The 18394-nt window shown below is 40.5% G+C and overlaps 1 protein-coding gene across 4 annotated transcripts in view; it reads left to right on the top strand.

Annotated features, from left to right (window-relative positions):
• Positions 1 to 17474, top strand: part of RNF38 (ring finger protein 38) — a 76269-nt gene extending 58795 nt beyond the window's left edge. For 3 of the 4 annotated variants that reach the window (XM_083419952.1, XM_083419954.1, XM_083419953.1), the window contains 10 exons: positions 3635 to 3828; positions 6592 to 6802; positions 7795 to 7962; positions 8573 to 8743; positions 10148 to 10309; positions 10958 to 11064; positions 12197 to 12281; positions 12707 to 12828; positions 14970 to 15069; positions 17230 to 17474. In XM_083419952.1, coding sequence (XP_083276078.1) covers positions 3635 to 3828; positions 6592 to 6802; positions 7795 to 7962; positions 8573 to 8743; positions 10148 to 10309; positions 10958 to 11064; positions 12197 to 12281; positions 12707 to 12828; positions 14970 to 15069; positions 17230 to 17292 — 1383 coding nt within the window. In that variant the 3' untranslated portion in view covers positions 17293 to 17474. Of the gene's footprint in view, positions 1 to 3634; positions 3829 to 6591; positions 6803 to 7794; positions 7963 to 8572; positions 8744 to 10147; positions 10310 to 10957; positions 11065 to 12196; positions 12282 to 12706; positions 12829 to 14969; positions 15070 to 15307; positions 15389 to 17229 lie in introns of all 4 variants that reach the window. The other variant, XM_083419951.1, reaches the window with a different exon arrangement.
• Positions 17475 to 18394: the final 920 nt, after the last annotated feature.

Genomic DNA, 18394 nt, shown 5'->3' with positions numbered 1-18394 from the left:
AAATTATTTAGATGTGCGACTCTCATATGTGGTGTGGTCTAAATTGCAAAATATTCTGTTTGGGCCTATGGGGTGCAAAAATGGATGTCCTGAACCTGCACAAATCTGTAGAGGTATCATTTCATATGTGCTGCTATTTATATGGATTCCAGAGATATAAGGAGATTTTAAAAACCTTTTGCAATAAATTGAACATGTAGGTTAATAAAGCACAATCTGCATAAAATTATAACTTGTATTGATCTTTATTCTTGCAATCAGTAATTTCTTGATCAGATCTAATTTGGCTTCTAAGGAGTTCTGATTTCTAGTGTAAAGGAGACAGCTTTTCTGAGTTTTATGGTGGTATTTTGAGTAATCCCAGTTCCTAAATACGCAGAATTTCTAGTTTAATATTTGGTGCACCTTCTTAGGTAACGTACTAGAGAAAAAGAAATAGAAGGAATTATGTTTAAGGTTTTTCCAGTACCAGTAGTAAGGAGGTAATACCTGGCACAGAATGAAAACATGACAATTTGGTGGCTGAAGAAAGAGTTGCTTTTTCTTCTGTCTTCCTGCTACTTTTTTCTCCTCCTTGTATGTGTCTTGCATGCACACACACACGTTTTATAATATTTTGGCATATGCTGGCTGTTTTTCATACAATGATAGAGGTGGGCCACATTTTTAGAAGTCAGTAGTATGCTCAGGGATAGATGCTCAGGGATAGATGCTTCAATGGGTAGCTGGGAGAAAGCTGAAGTTAGAAGACAGTCCGTGTGGTGTAGCATTTATGCCACAAAGCATTGCATAATTGCCATATTTTTCTGTTAATAAAGCAAGCATTGCGTTTTTTAATTATTACAATGTGCAATAATTAATAACTAAAATGTAATAATTAAAATGTGTAGAATCAAAATATTCACAAATAAGATGGATTTCATCAAGGGGTAGGGTGCCTCACAAGGGAAGCAAGAGTGCATTTTTGCTCCAACGTCTTTTCTGGTGATGCAATTATTCGTGTATATTAAGTCTTCATGGAGAAAGTTGTTGACCTAGAGCACTTGCTGTGCCATTACTAACTCAATATTAGTTTGAGTAAGCATTGTGTTCACACCAGTGTTCGGAAATGACTTGGGGGAGGCGGGTGGATAGTGTGTGCAGTTCTGGTTGAAAATATTGCACTCTAAAGACTAATTTCTTTTTGGCTTGACAGTATTGAAAATCTTTAATAGGGGGCTGCAGCCATAGAAGTAAGGCATTGTTTGTGTCCTTGTAGGGAGTAGGGAAGCACAACCAAGGGCATAAGTAGGACTGGATTGTTTGACTCTTATAGTATCTGCTGCACTATCAGGCAGTTGGGTGCCCCAAGAGGGGAGCTCCAGCCTGGATAGAGACAGCAGTGCAAGTAGCACCCAGCTATTCTGGTGCACAGTGATTTGTTCCCTTCATAAATATTGTGTCTTTTAAAAGCTTTAGCTGTTTAAATACATGGGTTTTAATGGTGCAGGACATGGGCTTGAGGTGGGTTTATTAATGCTTCATGTTTGGAATGGATCAGATTTTGTTTTGTATCAAAGCAGATTTTAAGTTGGGGGGGGGAGAGCTTGGCTTAGAACAAGTGAAATTCTTGAATTCCTTTCTGTTACTGCAAATGAAGTGTTACCACTGGGGTGTTCCAAATTTTGTCCTGAATTGGAGACTTTGATTTAGAATTAAAGTGGTTGTAGTGTGCCCATCAACCCCAAAAGCCATCGGCATCCAGCACTTAATACACAATAGCATGGAGTGTATAGATGCCCTAAATCTGGTGATTTGCAGTGAGTTTATTGTATATAATCATAAAAGAAACTTTGGTAAAACTAATCTTACTATTTTTCAATCAAGGTTTTTCCCGTGGTTGAATTTAAGCTTTGTTGTTAATAGTATGATAGGTTGTGAGGAACTGATTATTGGAAATATATCAGTGCCTCCAGACAGAGCTAGTATAAATTAAATGATGAAGTGTCTCACTTCCGATGGGAATGGTTTGTGCACATTCTCTGATGAATGCTAACGGGGTTTTTTAAATGCAGATTTTAATTTGGATATCTCTTCTTACAAAGAAAATCATACGAATGTGGTGATAATGTCAGTGCTTGTACAGTGAATGTCTGGTGTTGCTGCAATTTTAAGCAAACTTTCCTAGGAGAGAGCCAGTGTGGTGTAGGGGTTAAGAGCGGTAGACTCATAATCTGGTGAACCGGGTTCGCATCTCCGCTCCTCCACATGCAGCTGCTGGGTGACCTTGGGCTAGTCACACTTCTTTCAAGTCTCTCAGCCCCACTCACCTCACAGAGTGTTTGTTATGGGGGAAGAAGGGAAAGGAGATTGTTAGCCGCTTTGAGACTCCTTAGGGTAGTGATAAAGCGGGATATCAAATCCAAATCCAAACTCTTCTAGGAGCAGGTCCCGCTGAACTTAGGTATAATACATAATATTGTGTTATACATGAGCTAAAAGCTTTACTATTTCATGGTTTTGTAGCTTTGAGAAAGTAACTTAGATGAAATTTGTTTTTAAAATGAGGAACTTTGTGATCAAGATGACACGAGTCTTGGGCAATCTGTGTGTTTCTTAGCCCTGCTGCCTTCACCAAACATCTCTCCACTCTTGTGTCAAAATCTCCTGTTGCTTGTTAGTCCCCATTACCATTTTTGCAGTCTTGTCATCACTTGAGGGTGGTCTCACAAAGCCAGTATGTGAAAAACGAGGGGGAAAGTCGTGGACCCAAGTGCTGATTTGCACATAACAAGATGCCAGCACTCTGCTTTCTTTCCTTCTGGCACAACAGAGGGGTTGGCATTGATTTGAGAAGTGTGCACCAGAATACTTGTTCCCAGAAAGCCAAAGTTTGTTTAATTGTAGCTTTCCATTTATTTGTGAACAGCTCAGTTTTGACACCTAGACAGTATGAAACACAGAGCTGGAAATTCTTGGGCAACCAGGAACTTGAAGTAGTATCTGAGCTGTCCCAGTAGAGGAGTGTTTGCAATAGCATATATGAAACTTGAGCATTTTCTCATGCTTTGATAAATACTGAAGTCAGTAGTCACCCAGTTTATCAAATTTGCAGTATGGGACTCTATGCTTGCCCACCCCTTTCAATTGCCTTTCCCCCACCTCTAGATAGATAGATAGATAGAGGAACTGCTACTGTGGGTCTCGGCCCAGCGGACCAAAATTTGGCTGCAGTGTAAATCACATACCTAGTGGGTGGTGAGTGCATTTGTTGAGCTGCAACTCCATCTGTCTGTAGCTCCTTTAAGAATTCACAAACCTAGAGCCTACTGACATGAAAGTTGTGCTTAAGCAAGCATATTTCAAAATGGGTATACCATAACCGTTATTCCCTTATAACAGTTCTCGGTTTGTACTCTGTTCTCTTCATTTCCCCCAGACATAAGAGAAAAGGTTTAGAGAGAATATGAGCAATAAACTACAATATTTCCGAAGTTGTGAAACATCTAGACATTTAATCTCCGATTTGTTCTTTGGAAATGTGTAATGCCTAGTTAATTCCCCCCCCCCCCCGGAAATGGTTGTTCTAATAAATGACGTTCTAAGTTACCCATTACTGTTTGATTCATTTATTTTGTTACTCCTTGCCCCGCAGAGTGAAGATAGTCCAAGTCCCAAGAGACAGCGCCTTTCTCATTCAGTCTTTGACTACACAGCAGCATCACCAGCCCCATCACCGCCAATGCGACCATGGGAGATGACATCAAATAGGCAGCCTCCTTCCGCTCGACCAAGCCAACATCACTTCTCAGGGGAACGATGCAACACACCTGCACGCAACAGAAGGAGGCAAGTATAATAGATGGACAATGGTTGTTAAGGCAGCCTTCGTGACGGAGGATTGGAGCTGCTTACATATCAAGCTCTTAATTGAACAGCCATTTTCTGAGCTATCAAGTTTTATTACTATTAGAGTTAATTAAATAGTTATTTACGGAGGTAGTGGTGTGTCTACTCTCCAGGTGTACATGTTTGTGGGTGCTAGTATTCTGGAAGTCATGAGAACTTCACCAAGAATGTAGTGTTTTGTACTACAGACAAGCGAGTCTTATCACCTTATTGTACTGGTATTGTGAGAACTGATGCCTACTACTTAGTAAATAGAAGCTTCTTCTTCTTTTTTGGTTTTTGACTGCCCGTGTTTAGTTATATCTAGATTGGGTTTTTAAAAAATGTTCATCTTCTTTCAAGGAATGCATTGTGTTTCCCATCCACCCCTTGTCTTCACAATAGAAGTGAGGAGCGTTTGGCTTAACAATTGCACCAAATCACCTAAGGAGCTTGACAGATATGCCAACTGCAAAATAAACCTGAACAAAACTCCAAAGGAATATACCATGTCCGGCTGCTCTTAGTAGTATTAACTTATTTTGTTGTGGTGTGAGTCGTGAACTTCATGGAGCTAAAATTGTACTGTTTCCAGGAGCATACAAATGATTGATTGTCTCCTAATTTTTTCTTAAAATGCATTATTAATTATTTTGCTTAATGACTGTGGAGACAAAACTGAGGGCATCTTTACAGCATTTGCTATAAAGACTGATGAAAATGGATCTTATTTGTAAGGCTTCCAGTAATGGCTTACCAGGGGTTTTTTCACCTGTGTAGATTCCCTCCCTTCATGTTTGTATCTCATCCTTTTTCCAAGGAGCTCAGTATAGCATACATATGAATTATTCATTTATTGCCACAACCCTTTGATGTAGGTTTAGGCTGAGAAATAGCAACTGGGCCAAGGTCATTCCGTGAATTCAAAGATGATCAAGGAATTGAACCCGCATCTCCATGATCAAAGCCCACCATTTTAAGAATGATCCTGTGGTAGAAGCAGTTTTAGATTGCCCCAGGCTGACTTTTCCTTGCACTGTAATGGGCTTAAAAGATTACATGAAATCTATCCTTCGCTGAGCTCATGTCATGTCCTACAGCATTGGTGAGGTTTCATGCAACTGTTGTGTCTTTGATGTGAAAGACAGTCTTGGGCTGACCAATAACTGGCTATCACTGTGGCTTATAATATATTTATATGCTGGTTTTAGGATGAATCTCACAAAATGGCTTACATGAAAATAAGTATCAATTAAAGCCATGTAATAAAACAGGAAAGAATAATACTTTTTTGAAAGCTAGATTTCTCCTCTGAAGAGAAGATGGTCCTTAGGTGTTGTTGTTTAGTCGTTCAGTCGTGTCCGACTCTTCGTGACCCCATGGACCAGAGCACGCCAGGCACTTCTGTCTTCCACTGCCACCCGCAGTTTGGTCAGATTCATGTTTGTAGCTTCGAGAACACTGTCTAACCATCTCGTCCTCTGTCGTCCTCTTCTCCATGTGCCCTCCATCTTTCCCAACATCAGGGTCTTTTCCAGTGAGTCTTCTCTTCTCATGAGGTGGCCAAAGTATTGGAGCCTCAGCTTCACAAGCTGTCCTTCCAGTGAGCACTCAGGGCTGATTTCCTTAAGAATGGATGCGTTTGATCTTCTTGCAGTCCATGGGACTCTCAAGAGTCTCCTCCAGCACCATAATTCAAAAGCGTCAATTCTTCGGCGATCAGCCTTCTTTATGGTCCAGCTCTCACTTCCATACATCACTAGGTCCTTAGGTAGTCCCGTCTTAATATTGGAGAAGGAAAGCTCACCTCAGCTGGAATTGGGGAGCTATGAGGAGAGGAAGAAAGCAGTGAGAGGAAGCCTCAAAAAGAAGACTTTTAAAAGTCATGTGAATGAACCCAGAGCTTTGGAACACTTCTTGCTTGCCAATAAATTCCCCTTACCTACTACCAAGTTCTGCAAAAATATGCATTAAGATTGCAGTGTGGAAGAAAAACCACCACATTTACATGATGGTCACAGAAAAGTTTGTCAGTTGGCAGCTGTCATCACAGGGAGGGTTAGTTACATAACTTCCAACTCGTGATAAGTTCCGCTTGACCTTCATTACTGTTAACTCTGAATTTCAGGGATAAAGGGGCTAGGTGATAGCTTTGGTATTACTATTTGGTTGGAAACTACTGATGACTGTAATCCATATTTTCTTATAGCTGCCAAGTCTTTTTAAGCAGCTGCTGTTTGCCTTCTGGTATTCTGTTTACTTGATAAGGAAAATAATGTTAAGTGTTTACAGATCCATCTGATTTACATAAATTTTGGAATGCAGAAAGAAAAGTACAAGTTTGAAGTTCATAGTCCATCCTTGAACAAAGGAGCTTCAGGGGGATTAACACTACATGCATTAATTGGCTTGCTAATGCCAGGACTTCTGTGTCATCAGCTACTGTTTGTGTGAATAGCCACTGTTAATTACAGCCATTATCACTTATTTCTGCATTTCATATCCTTCTGACCTCTGATTGTAATCCTTTCCTCAGCATACAGTCATGTGTGTATGTACTAGCGACTCAGATTAACACTTCATGCAGCTGATGGAATAGACTGTAGTCCAAGAAAGCTTATGCCGTAATAATTTGTACGTCTTTAAGGGGCCACAATATTCTTTGTTTAATCTAGAAAGGAAAGGTGTGTAAAAAAAATCTTTGTCCAATCTGATTATTTTCAGCCCTCCCGTTAGACGCCAGAGAGCAAGAAGAGATCGATTATCTCGACATAATTCCATTAGTCAAGATGAGAACTACCATCTCCCCTACGGACAACAACAAGCAATAGAAGAACCCCGAGCCTTCCACCCTCCGAATGTATCTCCCCGTATGTTGCACCCAGCTGCTCATCCACCACAGCAAAACGCAGTGATGGTTGACATTCATGAACAGGTATTTGAAAGGATGGAGCAGTGTGTTCCTAACTCCTGGTAGATAGGTTACACTTTGTGATTTAAAACTGGAGGTTACACTTCACTTGTGCACCAAAAATGTTTTTTTATTTTCTAATGTATAAAGATGACACCCCTCACCTCACTGTTTTGGGTGTGCTGCCTCTGAGGCTGGATAATGGTTTTCTGTTCAGTGGCTCTCAATGCAGACAGTCTAATCACAGCTGCTGCAGAGACATGGGGGGTGTTGCTGTAATAAAAGCCCTGCTTGATCAAGCCAAAGGCCCATTTAATCCAGCATTCTCACAGTGGCCAACCAGATGCCTGTGGGAAGACCATAAGCAGGACATAACCCAGTAACACTCTCCCCCTTCATGTTCCCTAACAATTGGTACCTAGAAGTATACATCCTCAATACTGGAGCTACTACACAGCTATCATGACTTACAGTCATTGAAAACCATAGCCTTCATGAATTTGTCTCTTTTTAAATCCCTGTTTGGCTAAAGGCCACACATCCTCTTCACATTGAAGGTAGTTGTCTCTGACACTTCACACTATTCTGTTCCCAAGAATTCAGAGTGGCATGGAGAACAATACATTGGGCACTCCTGCTTTACAGAAAGAAGGGTGCTGTGAGGGGGGGGAGGTAAAAGATGGTAACTCTTGCCATTCTCAGTTGACTTGATTCAATTTTTAGAAGGTCAGCGGTGATTTGCACAATGGTGACTTGCACGGTTTCACTATAGGTAGCCAGTTGACAGTATTTGTGAACAGTGTCCTAACCTGGTTATAGTGCATTTGTGGAAAACTGGAAGTGGGTCATCTCGAATGTTTTCATATATTTTGTATCTAAATCGTGTCTTTGTTGCGTTTTGAAATATTTACTAATAGTCTTTGTCCTGTGAAAGAAAAAAAGGGAAAAGTTGAGCATCCTTCTGAGGTTGGTAACTAAGCAGACCTGCTGAAAGCTCTTTGCGTTTTTCTTTGCAGATCCACCAGGGCACAGTCCCTGTTTCATACACGGTGACCACGGTGGCACCACATGGGATTCCACTTTGCACAGGTCAGCACATACCAGCTTGCAACACACAGCAGGTCCCTGGGTGTTCCGTGGTTTTCAGTGGACAGCATCTCCCTGTCTGCAGTGTGCCTCCCCCAGTAAGTAGCATCTTAATCTTAATTTCGAAAGCAAATGCTTCAAATGACTTTGGAGGTTGCGGAAGACCAAATGAATTTACTTAGAGCTGAATTTTCTCTATATTTACTTGGAAATCGCATATTACTTAGGGTGGTTTGACTTCTGGTTAAGTGTAAAGACGATTTTAGCCTTCATATAAGAATACATCATCAAGATTTTATGTATATCCCACAAACCTTTAATGATTTTATCGGTAGAATTTTGTGGGGTGGAGGGGTTGGGTGAGTGTTAACCTTCTGTGCTCTGTAATATAACTAGCACACTGAAACTCTTGAAAAAATCCTGGATTCTAAAGCATAATCCCTTTCTATGCATTAAAAAAAAAAATCTGAACCAAAGTAATCCAGATTTATGGTCCAAAGAGAGATGGAGCCTCATCCTCTGTGTTCAGATTTCAACAACTTCTATCTTACTTTGCATAATTTAATTGTTTCTGCTAGGTGTGGAAAGGGTCCATCTTTTCCATGGGAACTCTGTTCGCTATAAATTGTGCTTTATTCTTAAGAATGTAATGAGGAATTAAATACTATGTGTTGCATAACGTTTGTGAATGTTTCTTTTCTTTTTCAGATGCTTCAGGCATGTTCTGTTCAACACTTACCAGTTCCATATGCGGCATTCCCACCTCTCATTTCTAGCGATCCGTTTCTTTTGCATCCTCCACACCTCTCCCCACATCATGCTCCACACCTGCCACCTCCAGGCCAGTTCGTTCCCTTTCAGACACAACAGTCACGGTCGGTAGGTATCTCTTTAAAAAAACCACAACCCCTTACTTCCTCTAGTAGTTGGTTCTGGAACAGTGAATTTAAGGTGGGATGCGTTGGTCGGCTGCCTGGAAAAGGAGTCAGCCAAAAATCATGAAGACTTTTGCAAGTGAGAGCAAAGCTTCTAGTATAGAGGTCTGTGAACTGCAAAATCTGATCTACATGCTGAAAGCTGTAGCTGTTTTAATTTCCAGTCTGCCAGAAAAGCAGAAGCAAAATGGAATCTGAGTGTTTTCCAGCGCTAGTTTCAGAGAAACGGAACTACAGAGAAAAAAGATGGAGCTCTTACTATTTTGAATGGCCGTGTTCCTTTTTGAGCCTTAAGTGCATCTAGAGATTGAGAGCTTTTTTTGAAAGTTGGCATTTCATATTTGCAGTCCATGGTGTGTGTTAAATTTATTTACATCCCATACTATTAACCATTGTTATATGGCACACATAGTATTTGAGAGGTTCAGATGGGCTTTTTCATCTCATTTGTGGAAAAACGTGATCATCTGGTGCTTCCAAAAAGGTATTCGAAGTGAAACTCAAAAGCAGATCTGTAGGGGATTCTATAATTGTGAGACAGTTCTGATAATTTCTCTCTGAAGGAAAAGTGGGCTATGTAGAATGAAATTAATGATGATGTAGTCCTCTCTGTCCTTCAGCACAGTGAGTGCCTGTTCCTTAGCATTTTAGTTTTTCCTTTCTACCAGAAATAGAAAAGTACAACTAATTTGGTTGATAAACTGCAGGGAGAGTTAATGTAGGAGAGGGTTTCACAAAATGGGATTGCCTGACTCCCTGCTTTCCCAGGGAAGGGCCATTGCATGTGCATGAAATTGGTGGGTCACCCTGTAACATTAGAAATCTGATGATAAGTAACCTGATAGGCAACCAGAGCAGCTCTCGAGTGGACTGAATGTGCAACAAGATGTGGCCTCCTCAGCCCCCAGGTTTAGAAGTGGAGGCTAGCACACACTCAAAAAAAGACCCTGCTCTGAAAGCCTCAAGCTAAGGATGAAAAAGGTCATTTTGCATTCTAAGCAACCAGAGTGTCATCGCGTATAGATACAGAACAAGAACAAGTGAATGTTCTCAGTTATGTGGTAGCAGGAAAAAGTGGCACAAGATCATAACATTTGTACTGAAATAGGCAGCAAATATCTAATTACAATTTGATAAATCTTCAGAACGGAGTTATTAAGCATGAGAAATGTGAATTTCTGGCAAAATACACAGTGAAAACACACCAACTGAATAAAAGTCATCCTTCAGTGCAGTTTTTACTGTGTAATATTGACTAGATAAACTTTGACAAATAACTATTTTTGGCAAGTAACTGTGGTAAATTATATGTTTCACAAATGTTCATCTTTTTTTCCTTCTCCCATAGCCTCTTCAAAGGATAGAGAACGAAGTAGAGTTGCTTGGAGACCATCTTCCTGTAGGAGGTTTCACCTATCCGCCTTCAGCCCACCCACCAACATTGCCTCCCTCAGCCCCGCTACAGTTCTTAACGCATGACCCTTTGCACCAAGAGGTGTCCTTTGGAATAGTAAGTGATGGCTTTCAGCATTTTGCTGTGATTTTCACTACGCATTTATTTCACATTATGATTCTACTAGCATGTTCTGAATTGTTTCCCCGCCCCCTTTGAACATGCACATTTCCTTATTTGTTTACATTAACCTCAACATGTGCAACTGTTGGAAACAGAAAATGAATGAGCCTTGGTTGGGTAGCGAGATGCTCTCGTGGGTGGAAGGAAGGGAAGGTGATCCATGCCAATTTCCTGTCTTCAAAGCAGCTACCTATATCCCCCCCCCCCAAAAAAAAAATCAGCTCCAATACAGCATGGGAGGAAGCACTGGGGACTGCTGGGGTGCTGTGGAAATCAGCAGAACTAGCCCCCCACCCCCAGGAGTGTCCAATTTGCAGAAGAGGATTCTCTACTAGATTTGACTTGGTTTGTATTCCACAAGTGGAAAGAACCCTTCTTTTCATAGATCAGCAGGGGTTTGAATCCAACTCTAGAATTAGGACCAGTCTGTACAAGAGTTTTTCATCAATAAGCCAGTAATGGAATTGTTTGGTCAAGGGAAGATTCACTGTGATGAAAGCACTTCTGAAATGTAAAAGTATGACTTTTCCAGTGCCACCGTGGGCTGATGGACTGCTGAAATTTCCCCCCTGTTTGCATTAGCCTTACCCGCCTTTCATGCCTCGAAGACTCACAGGACGCAGCAGATATCGATCTCAGCAGCCAATACCGCCACCTCCTTACCATCCCAGCCTATTGCCATATGTGCTGTAAGTCTCTTTGTCTTTGTAGCTGTCCTTGGTAGCTTGGCTTTAGGATGGATAACATTGTTTTCTGAAAACAGCAGCCTAGAGTTGTCCCTGCAAAAGGGCACCCTCTGCTTCAGTACAAGATGGGCTAAGGGAGACCTCAAATATTTTTATTCCTAATTAGTGTGGCTGCTTTAACATGATCCCAAGTGCTTCAAGTAAAGAGTGCAATCCTATGAGAAGTTCTCCTACCCATCCCCATTATGATGAACTGTGGCCTTACAAGAGCAGCACTGTGTTTTCATGCTGCTCGCATTCATTGAAATGAGACTTGGAGCCAAACCATGTTTAAACAAGGCTTTTAAGTTCAGACCCAAGGCCAATCCATGGTTGAAAAACACCATGGTTTGTAAGACAACAATAAACCATAACTTCACATCATGCTTTGTTTCCAGGAAACAAAACATGGTTAGTTTTCTGGGTTAGCCAAAGTGGACTTTGACTAAACAAACCATGGCTTGGCATTATGTGTGAATCAGGCCACTGTATAAGCATTAGGTTAGGTTAGGTTTTAGAGTAGCTTCAGTGCTTCTGTAAGTGAACTTGTGATGGAGAAATGTTTTTCCTTCTGCTGCCCAATTCACAATTACTTGAAGCCGGCCTGTGCCTTCTGAGGTGTATTAGGTGCCTACAGGGGAAAGGGCCTTGATGGTGGTGGCACCTTGACTGGCGATGTTCTCCACAGGGAGACTTGCTAAACTCTTGTTGTGATGTGATTTTGACAGAGGCACGTGGATTATTGTAATTTAACCTTTTCTAAGCCAACCTGGAACCCATTTAAAGGGCAAAGCATAAATCAAATATCAAAATGAATAATAAGCTAAGTTAAAATACATTTTAAAAAACAGCTGTCCAGCTTGCCTCTCTGGAAGCATGGGCATGTGTAATCCAATGTGTAAAATGGTAAGAGAGTCAGCTTTATACAGATTAGTAAATAGCATGACCTAGTACTGAATTGGAACCAAATTTGAATTTAAATTCTTGACCAGTTTTGAAAGCCTCTAGGGACAGACCCAAAATTAGCTGCTCTTTCTCTGTACGTGTATGTGCACAAGTAGTAAATCTTGATGCTAACTTTCCTTCTTTTCTGCAGATCAATGCTTCCAGTGCCACCTGCAGTTGGCCCAGCCTTCAGTTTTGAGCTGGATGTAGAAGACGGCGAGGTGGAAAACTATGAGGTTGGTTACAGATTCCGCATTTATGCAAATCACGAGGCTTTGAGTACATTCCTTAAATTGGTTCCTAAATATGTTGCTTATTAAACTAGCAAATTGCATTTTGCTGGAACGACACCAAAAAAATGCAGTAGCTGCTACCAGATCTATGTTTTGTGGGGACATATACTTACGCTGAACAATTTCTAGGATTTTCTTCCTTCCATGCAAGTGCTACACAGTGCTGCATGTTGGGCCTCTTGATTGGGCCTGTATGTAGCCCCAGACAATTCAAACGCTAAAGCAAGAGCAGTTGCCTTATGATGCAAGTTTGCAAGGTTTCCCAGTTTTACACTACTGGTTTTGCTTATCGTCCCCAATGATAATGTGTTATGAAGAGTGCTTGAGTAAAGTGGGTGAGTTTTTAAAAGGGCGTCTTTCTTTCATAGGCACTGCTGAACTTGGCCGAAAGACTGGGAGAGGCCAAACCGAGAGGACTGACGAAAGCAGATATTGAACAACTTCCATCTTACAGATTCAACCCAAATAACCATCAGTCAGAACAGACTCTGTAAGTTCTTTTGCTCCTCTCCGAGGCCTTGGTGTGAAGTTGTTTAACCCTAGTTGACTGAAATCCAGCACAGCAAATAACTGTAGCATAACTAATAAATGCATTCACTTGTCTTCCTTTTTAATAGTACTTTCCAGCTTCAAAGTTATTTAACTGGTAGAGTAAGGGATTTTATTTTTTTTAAAAAGACGAACAACTTCCATTTATTGGTGAGCCTTATTAACAGTTGGGTTAGAATATTAAATACAGATTTCCCCATTTTTTAATACTTTGATTTAGACGAATATTGCTCACAGTCCCGTGAGCTGCACAGCTAATGATGAGTTTGCTCCTCCATCTAATATTACTGGAGTCACATAGGAATGGCAGGGATGGTGTGCAGCTCCACATGCCAAAAGCTCCCAGCTCCACATGCCAAATGGCTATCTGCTTTTATAATAGGAAAGTTATAAAATCAGATTGCATTGGGGCGCTTTTTGAAGAGAAAAATGAAATGCCATAATAGGCACACAGAAACTAAACTGAAACTGACATGGGGACAAACAGAAGAAGACGCCTTTACCCCGGTATGGCTCCCCTTTATCACATACACAGCCCAACAAGACAATGACAATAATCCACCAACAGCATACAAATCAATATGGCTAACCTGATCCAAAACACCCACCCACCGCACTCACACACAAAAACGAAGATCACCACAGCCAATCACAAACAAACAACCACACCCTAGGCCAACCCCAACCTCTCACCACCAAAGTAACACAAGTGAACAGCAGAGAACCGGCACGAAGAACGCAGACACCAAACCCTACATATATTAAGCAAAATAGAAACATCACCACCTGACCCCCCCCCCCCATGTCTCAACAAATGAAACTGATTTGTAAAAATGTTACACAGAAAATATACGAGAGACATTACACATACTTCTGTAAAACAAGAAAATCTTTAATATAAAAAAATAGGCACACAGAAACAAGACACTTGTATGAATTGTGGTCACTATTCACATGAAACTGAGCCTTTTACAATTCCTGTTATGACGTTTCTTTCAAAGTATTTAATACAGAAATCTGCCATTTTAATAATAATAAAAAAGGCCATACAGTTCTCACTGAGACATGAAGCTTCCTTAAGAAGAAATAAAAATAGGGTTTTTTGACGGGGGGAGGAATGTCTTCTAAACAATCTCCCAGTAGTCCTGCTAGATTTTGGATGTGAAAAGTAACTACCAAGTGTTTGCATTAATGTGAAAATTGAATTGGGGAGTTGGCATTTGCTACACAACAATGAGCCCTAAGCCCTCTTCAGGCTTTCCAAGAACAGCTTTTAAGTTGCTCATTTCTAAAATAATATTAGAATCTGATATTGGCCTAGAAACATCATTTTCCTTAGTAGCCACAGGATCCCTCCACCCTCCAGTCCTGAAGTCAGACTCTTTTGGCTGCCAGATAGGATTGTCTGCCAGCTTTCTCTGCAAAACACATTTGTTTTAATTTCTGCAGTGCAATCTCAAGTAGTTTGCAAATGGCACTCCTGGGAGAAGCAAAGAAAACTGTCTTGCGGATATAGTTGGTGCTGGTGCTCAAAGTATGAGTTGTGAGCTGGGGAGTCCATGGTACAAATTTTCACCGCAGGTGTAGAATCATTAGGTAGCCTCCGCTGACACCTTTTTCTTCCATCCTTGGCTCTTCACTTTTATTACAGGGTGGTGGTAAGGATTACTGTCACAATATATGTGTGGTGCTTTGAACACTCAGAGCACTATATAGATATGCGCTGTTAATAGATAAAATCTTTTGCTCTGGATTGATAGTTATTTGTTTTCCTAATCTTGCACTGTGCAGCCAGTTACATAGCTATGGTGCATTGGGCAAGAAATATAGGACCTAACAAATTGTATGTTATATTCTATTACATATTTATAAATTAAACACACACACACACACACACACATATATAATCTCAGGGGCAAACCCAGCACCTCTATATCAGCAGTTAATGAATTGTACTGCAGTCACTTTATATTTAAAAAGTCTTTATTTTAAAAAGCAAGGAAATGCCTACGTTTTCAGATAAATAAAACCAAACTGTTGTTGCTTTTTCTAAATAAAGTATTCTGCAATTTTCTCTTCTAGGTGTGTAGTGTGCATGTGTGACTTTGAATCAAGGCAACTACTTAGAGTTTTACCGTGTAACCATGAGTTCCATGCCAAGTGTGTCGATAAATGGCTTAAGGTAATAATAATAAATAATAATACATAGTTTTAGAAATGAGGTGCAGTAGTCTAGATTTGTACTGCATGCCATCACTTTTGCCACAATATCTGTCGTTATACCACCATTAAAAAACAACAACTTGTTAACTGTCCATCACGTGACTTATATTTATTTAAGATGAAGCGCTTTTTTTTGTCCAAAATGTGTCTTTTCAAGAATGACATTGAATGTGAAATATAACCTAATTTGTTTTAAGGTTGAGAAGGAACCAGAAGCAGCAAAAGCAGTAGATGACAGACAGTGTACACATGATGCAAAATATGGAAGTATAATTGAAGTAGGAAATTAATTATGACTTTCAGAAAATGTACTGAATTTCCATTGAGTCACTGCAGTGGTAAATCCTAAAACATCAAGATTGCAGAATATATGACTATTTGTACAGTGAGGTCTATTAACTTTGAGTTTGCTTTGATTGTCCATAAATCATAAGGTTGTGGCAAATGTGAGGATTTTCTGCAGCTCTTAATTACAACCACTAGATGCCGTCATTTCCTTCTGCATAGCACAGAAAAGAGCTCCAAGCAGCAGAGAACTGTAATTATAATGACTAGCGGTTTTCTAATGGTGTTCATGGCAACGTTATATGTTGTCTTAAATTCAACGTGCCCTGTGCAAGAAGAAAGGCACTTGTGCAAGGAGGAGGAAGGGGGTCTGATTTTTTGTTGTTGCTGTTCCCCCCTTCCGGTTGCAGCCCCTCAAACCATGTTACATGATGTGCTTGAAGGTCTCTCAGCACTCAGAACCATGTTTTCTTCTGGGGGGGCTGGGGGAGGAGCAACAAGAATGAAGCCCTGCTCCATGAGCAGAACGTTGCTCATGAAATATAGGATCCAAACCACCATTTCTGAAGAGTTCAGAGATGAAAGTACATATCTATGAACTTCAGAGAAGGTTGCAGGAGTTATAATCATTATGGTGCATGGCTTTTGCATACTTAAAAAATAAAAAAATCCACTTAACCACCTCAGGGAGAACACACAAACTAGTATCTCACCTGCTAAAGTCACCACCAGATGATCTTTACCACATCATTAAACAACGAGAGCATCACACTTCCACTGTAGTCTTTAATGCAGGGCATGATTAAAATGCGACAGTTCAATGCTCTTAATTTCAGAAGCTAGAGGAGTGCATGCACAAGAGGCTCATAGATTACTGGTAGAACTTGAAGTGCGTTTAGCAGTAAATTGTAACTCCCCTGTCCTGGGACACCTTATTTGAACCCTTTGGTCCTATTTGAAAAAGAGCCCAGTACAGTTTTCTTGGTTTTAAAGTTTGAAAATGTGTATGTGTGGATTATAGATCTCTGTGTGTGGCAGGCAGCTGAGCACAAACTGACTTAGCATTCTATTAGAGTTGCCACTTGAAGTCTGCACATTAATCATGTGAAGGAGACGTGAGCGGCTGATGAAAATTCTGACTGCCCTCATCAGGCTGCCCTTACTGATTCACACATGCTAGCCATGATGCCTATGTTCTGCTCCACTGTCGGAGGAATTATCTGTCTGAATATTAGTAGCTGGGAATCACAGCTGAGGAGAGTGCTGTTGCGCTCAGTTCCTGGTTGTGGGATTCCCATGGACATCTGATTGGCCACTGTGAGAACAGGGTGCTGCACTAGATGGGACTTCAGCCTTATCCGGCAGGAGTCTTGCATTCGTCACTTCCTGTTTTTGGAGCATTCTGGTCTCTCCATGGTGGCTAGAGGAGAAGCGCTTTGTTCAGCGTTTGTGATGCTGATGGAGACACTGGTAGCAAAGACTGTGGCACTGGACAGAACGGTTTAAACCCCAGAGTGGCTGGGGCAACCCAGGCAGATGGGCCGGGTACAAGTAATGAATAATAATAAATTAGCCAGCCATTTTAAATTATTGGAAGTCAGATGCTTGATCTCTTTGGACATGAGAATAAGATAAAGCTAAAGTCAGTTGATTTCACTGAAATCTGAGTTTTGATGCGATTCTCTTTCCTCTTAATTATCTTGCTATGGATGTATGGTTCAATGTAGTGATTTTTATTCTGTTTTATTTTATTTTTGCAACTCAGTACATTTTCTTTAACAGTCTTTTGTGTGACGTGATGTGCAATGCATTAATGCCTCTTTTTATTCCCCAGGCAAATCGTACTTGCCCCATCTGCAGAGCTGATGCTTCGGAAGTGCATCGTGACTCAGAATGACCAGTCTAAGAGCACAATTCTACTTTGGGTGTTCCTAGTCACATGTGTATATATATATATGAACTCTCCATTGAACTTAACCCGTGTGGCTTCCAGCCTTCCCTTTACACAAAAGGGTCAATGGACCTTTCTTTGCACTGTGTGATTTAATCAACTATAAAGCTTATAATTAGTCTTCACAATTATGGGATTGTTATACTAACTGTGTGATTGGAACTCCAAAGACTTTTTTTTTTTCTTTTAGCTTAATTTCGTGTGTGCACTAACATTCCCTGGTTTTTGTGTGATCATTCCGAGTGTTGCTGCGAGATTACAGTGGAACGTGATCTTCTAGCATGTGCTTTTATATTAAAAAAAGAAGAAGTGGTAGCTCCAAACAATATAGCAATCTACCTTATATAGAGCCTTCAGATACTGTGAGTGGGAATAAACGGTGCGGGTGGGTGCGTTGATCGCAGGGTGTTTGTGTGTGTGTGGGCGAGCAAGTGTTTGGGCGGTAGTGTGTGAGAGGACTTATATACCAGCATGTACTGAGGATGTATGTGTGTAGTATTAATTATGCTGCAATGTATAATCTTGTGTGTTATTTAAACAGTACTAGTACTGTACACTGGTTTCTTTCCTTGCGTTTGCAGTTGCACACTGAATGCTATAAGGGTGCAGCAGTTATAGACATTTGATATTTCATCCCCGCCCCCCTCCAATTGTATTTAATAGTACAAAAAGGCCTTTTTGCTTTTATTCAGACAACAATTATGCTTCCCTTTAATTGGAGATCCTATGTCTGTCATTATACAGCATATTGCTTCCTCAGTTACTACAAATAACAAATGAGCCTTTTCTCTCTTTTTTTAAGGCTGCGAGAATTTTCCAGGTTTTTTGAGATTTGCAGCTCATTGCTAAATTTATAATGCGTTGCAGCATTGCACAGCCAGGTAGCAATAGTAAAAATTTCTCAACTGGTGATTGAAATTTGATGCTGTCCTCTCTTAACTTTCTAAAAACTCTTCCAAGCCAACATTGGTTCTTTTTCTGTTCACTTTCAAAACTGGATTATTATTATTATTATTATTTGAGATACTGAAGATACCGTTTCGTTTGT

Source organism: Podarcis tiliguerta (genome assembly GCF_965153285.1).
Source record: "Podarcis tiliguerta genome assembly, chromosome: 17".
NCBI classification, from domain to species: Eukaryota; Metazoa; Chordata; class Lepidosauria; order Squamata; family Lacertidae; genus Podarcis; species Podarcis tiliguerta.
This window is presented reverse-complemented; position numbering and strand designations above follow the sequence as displayed.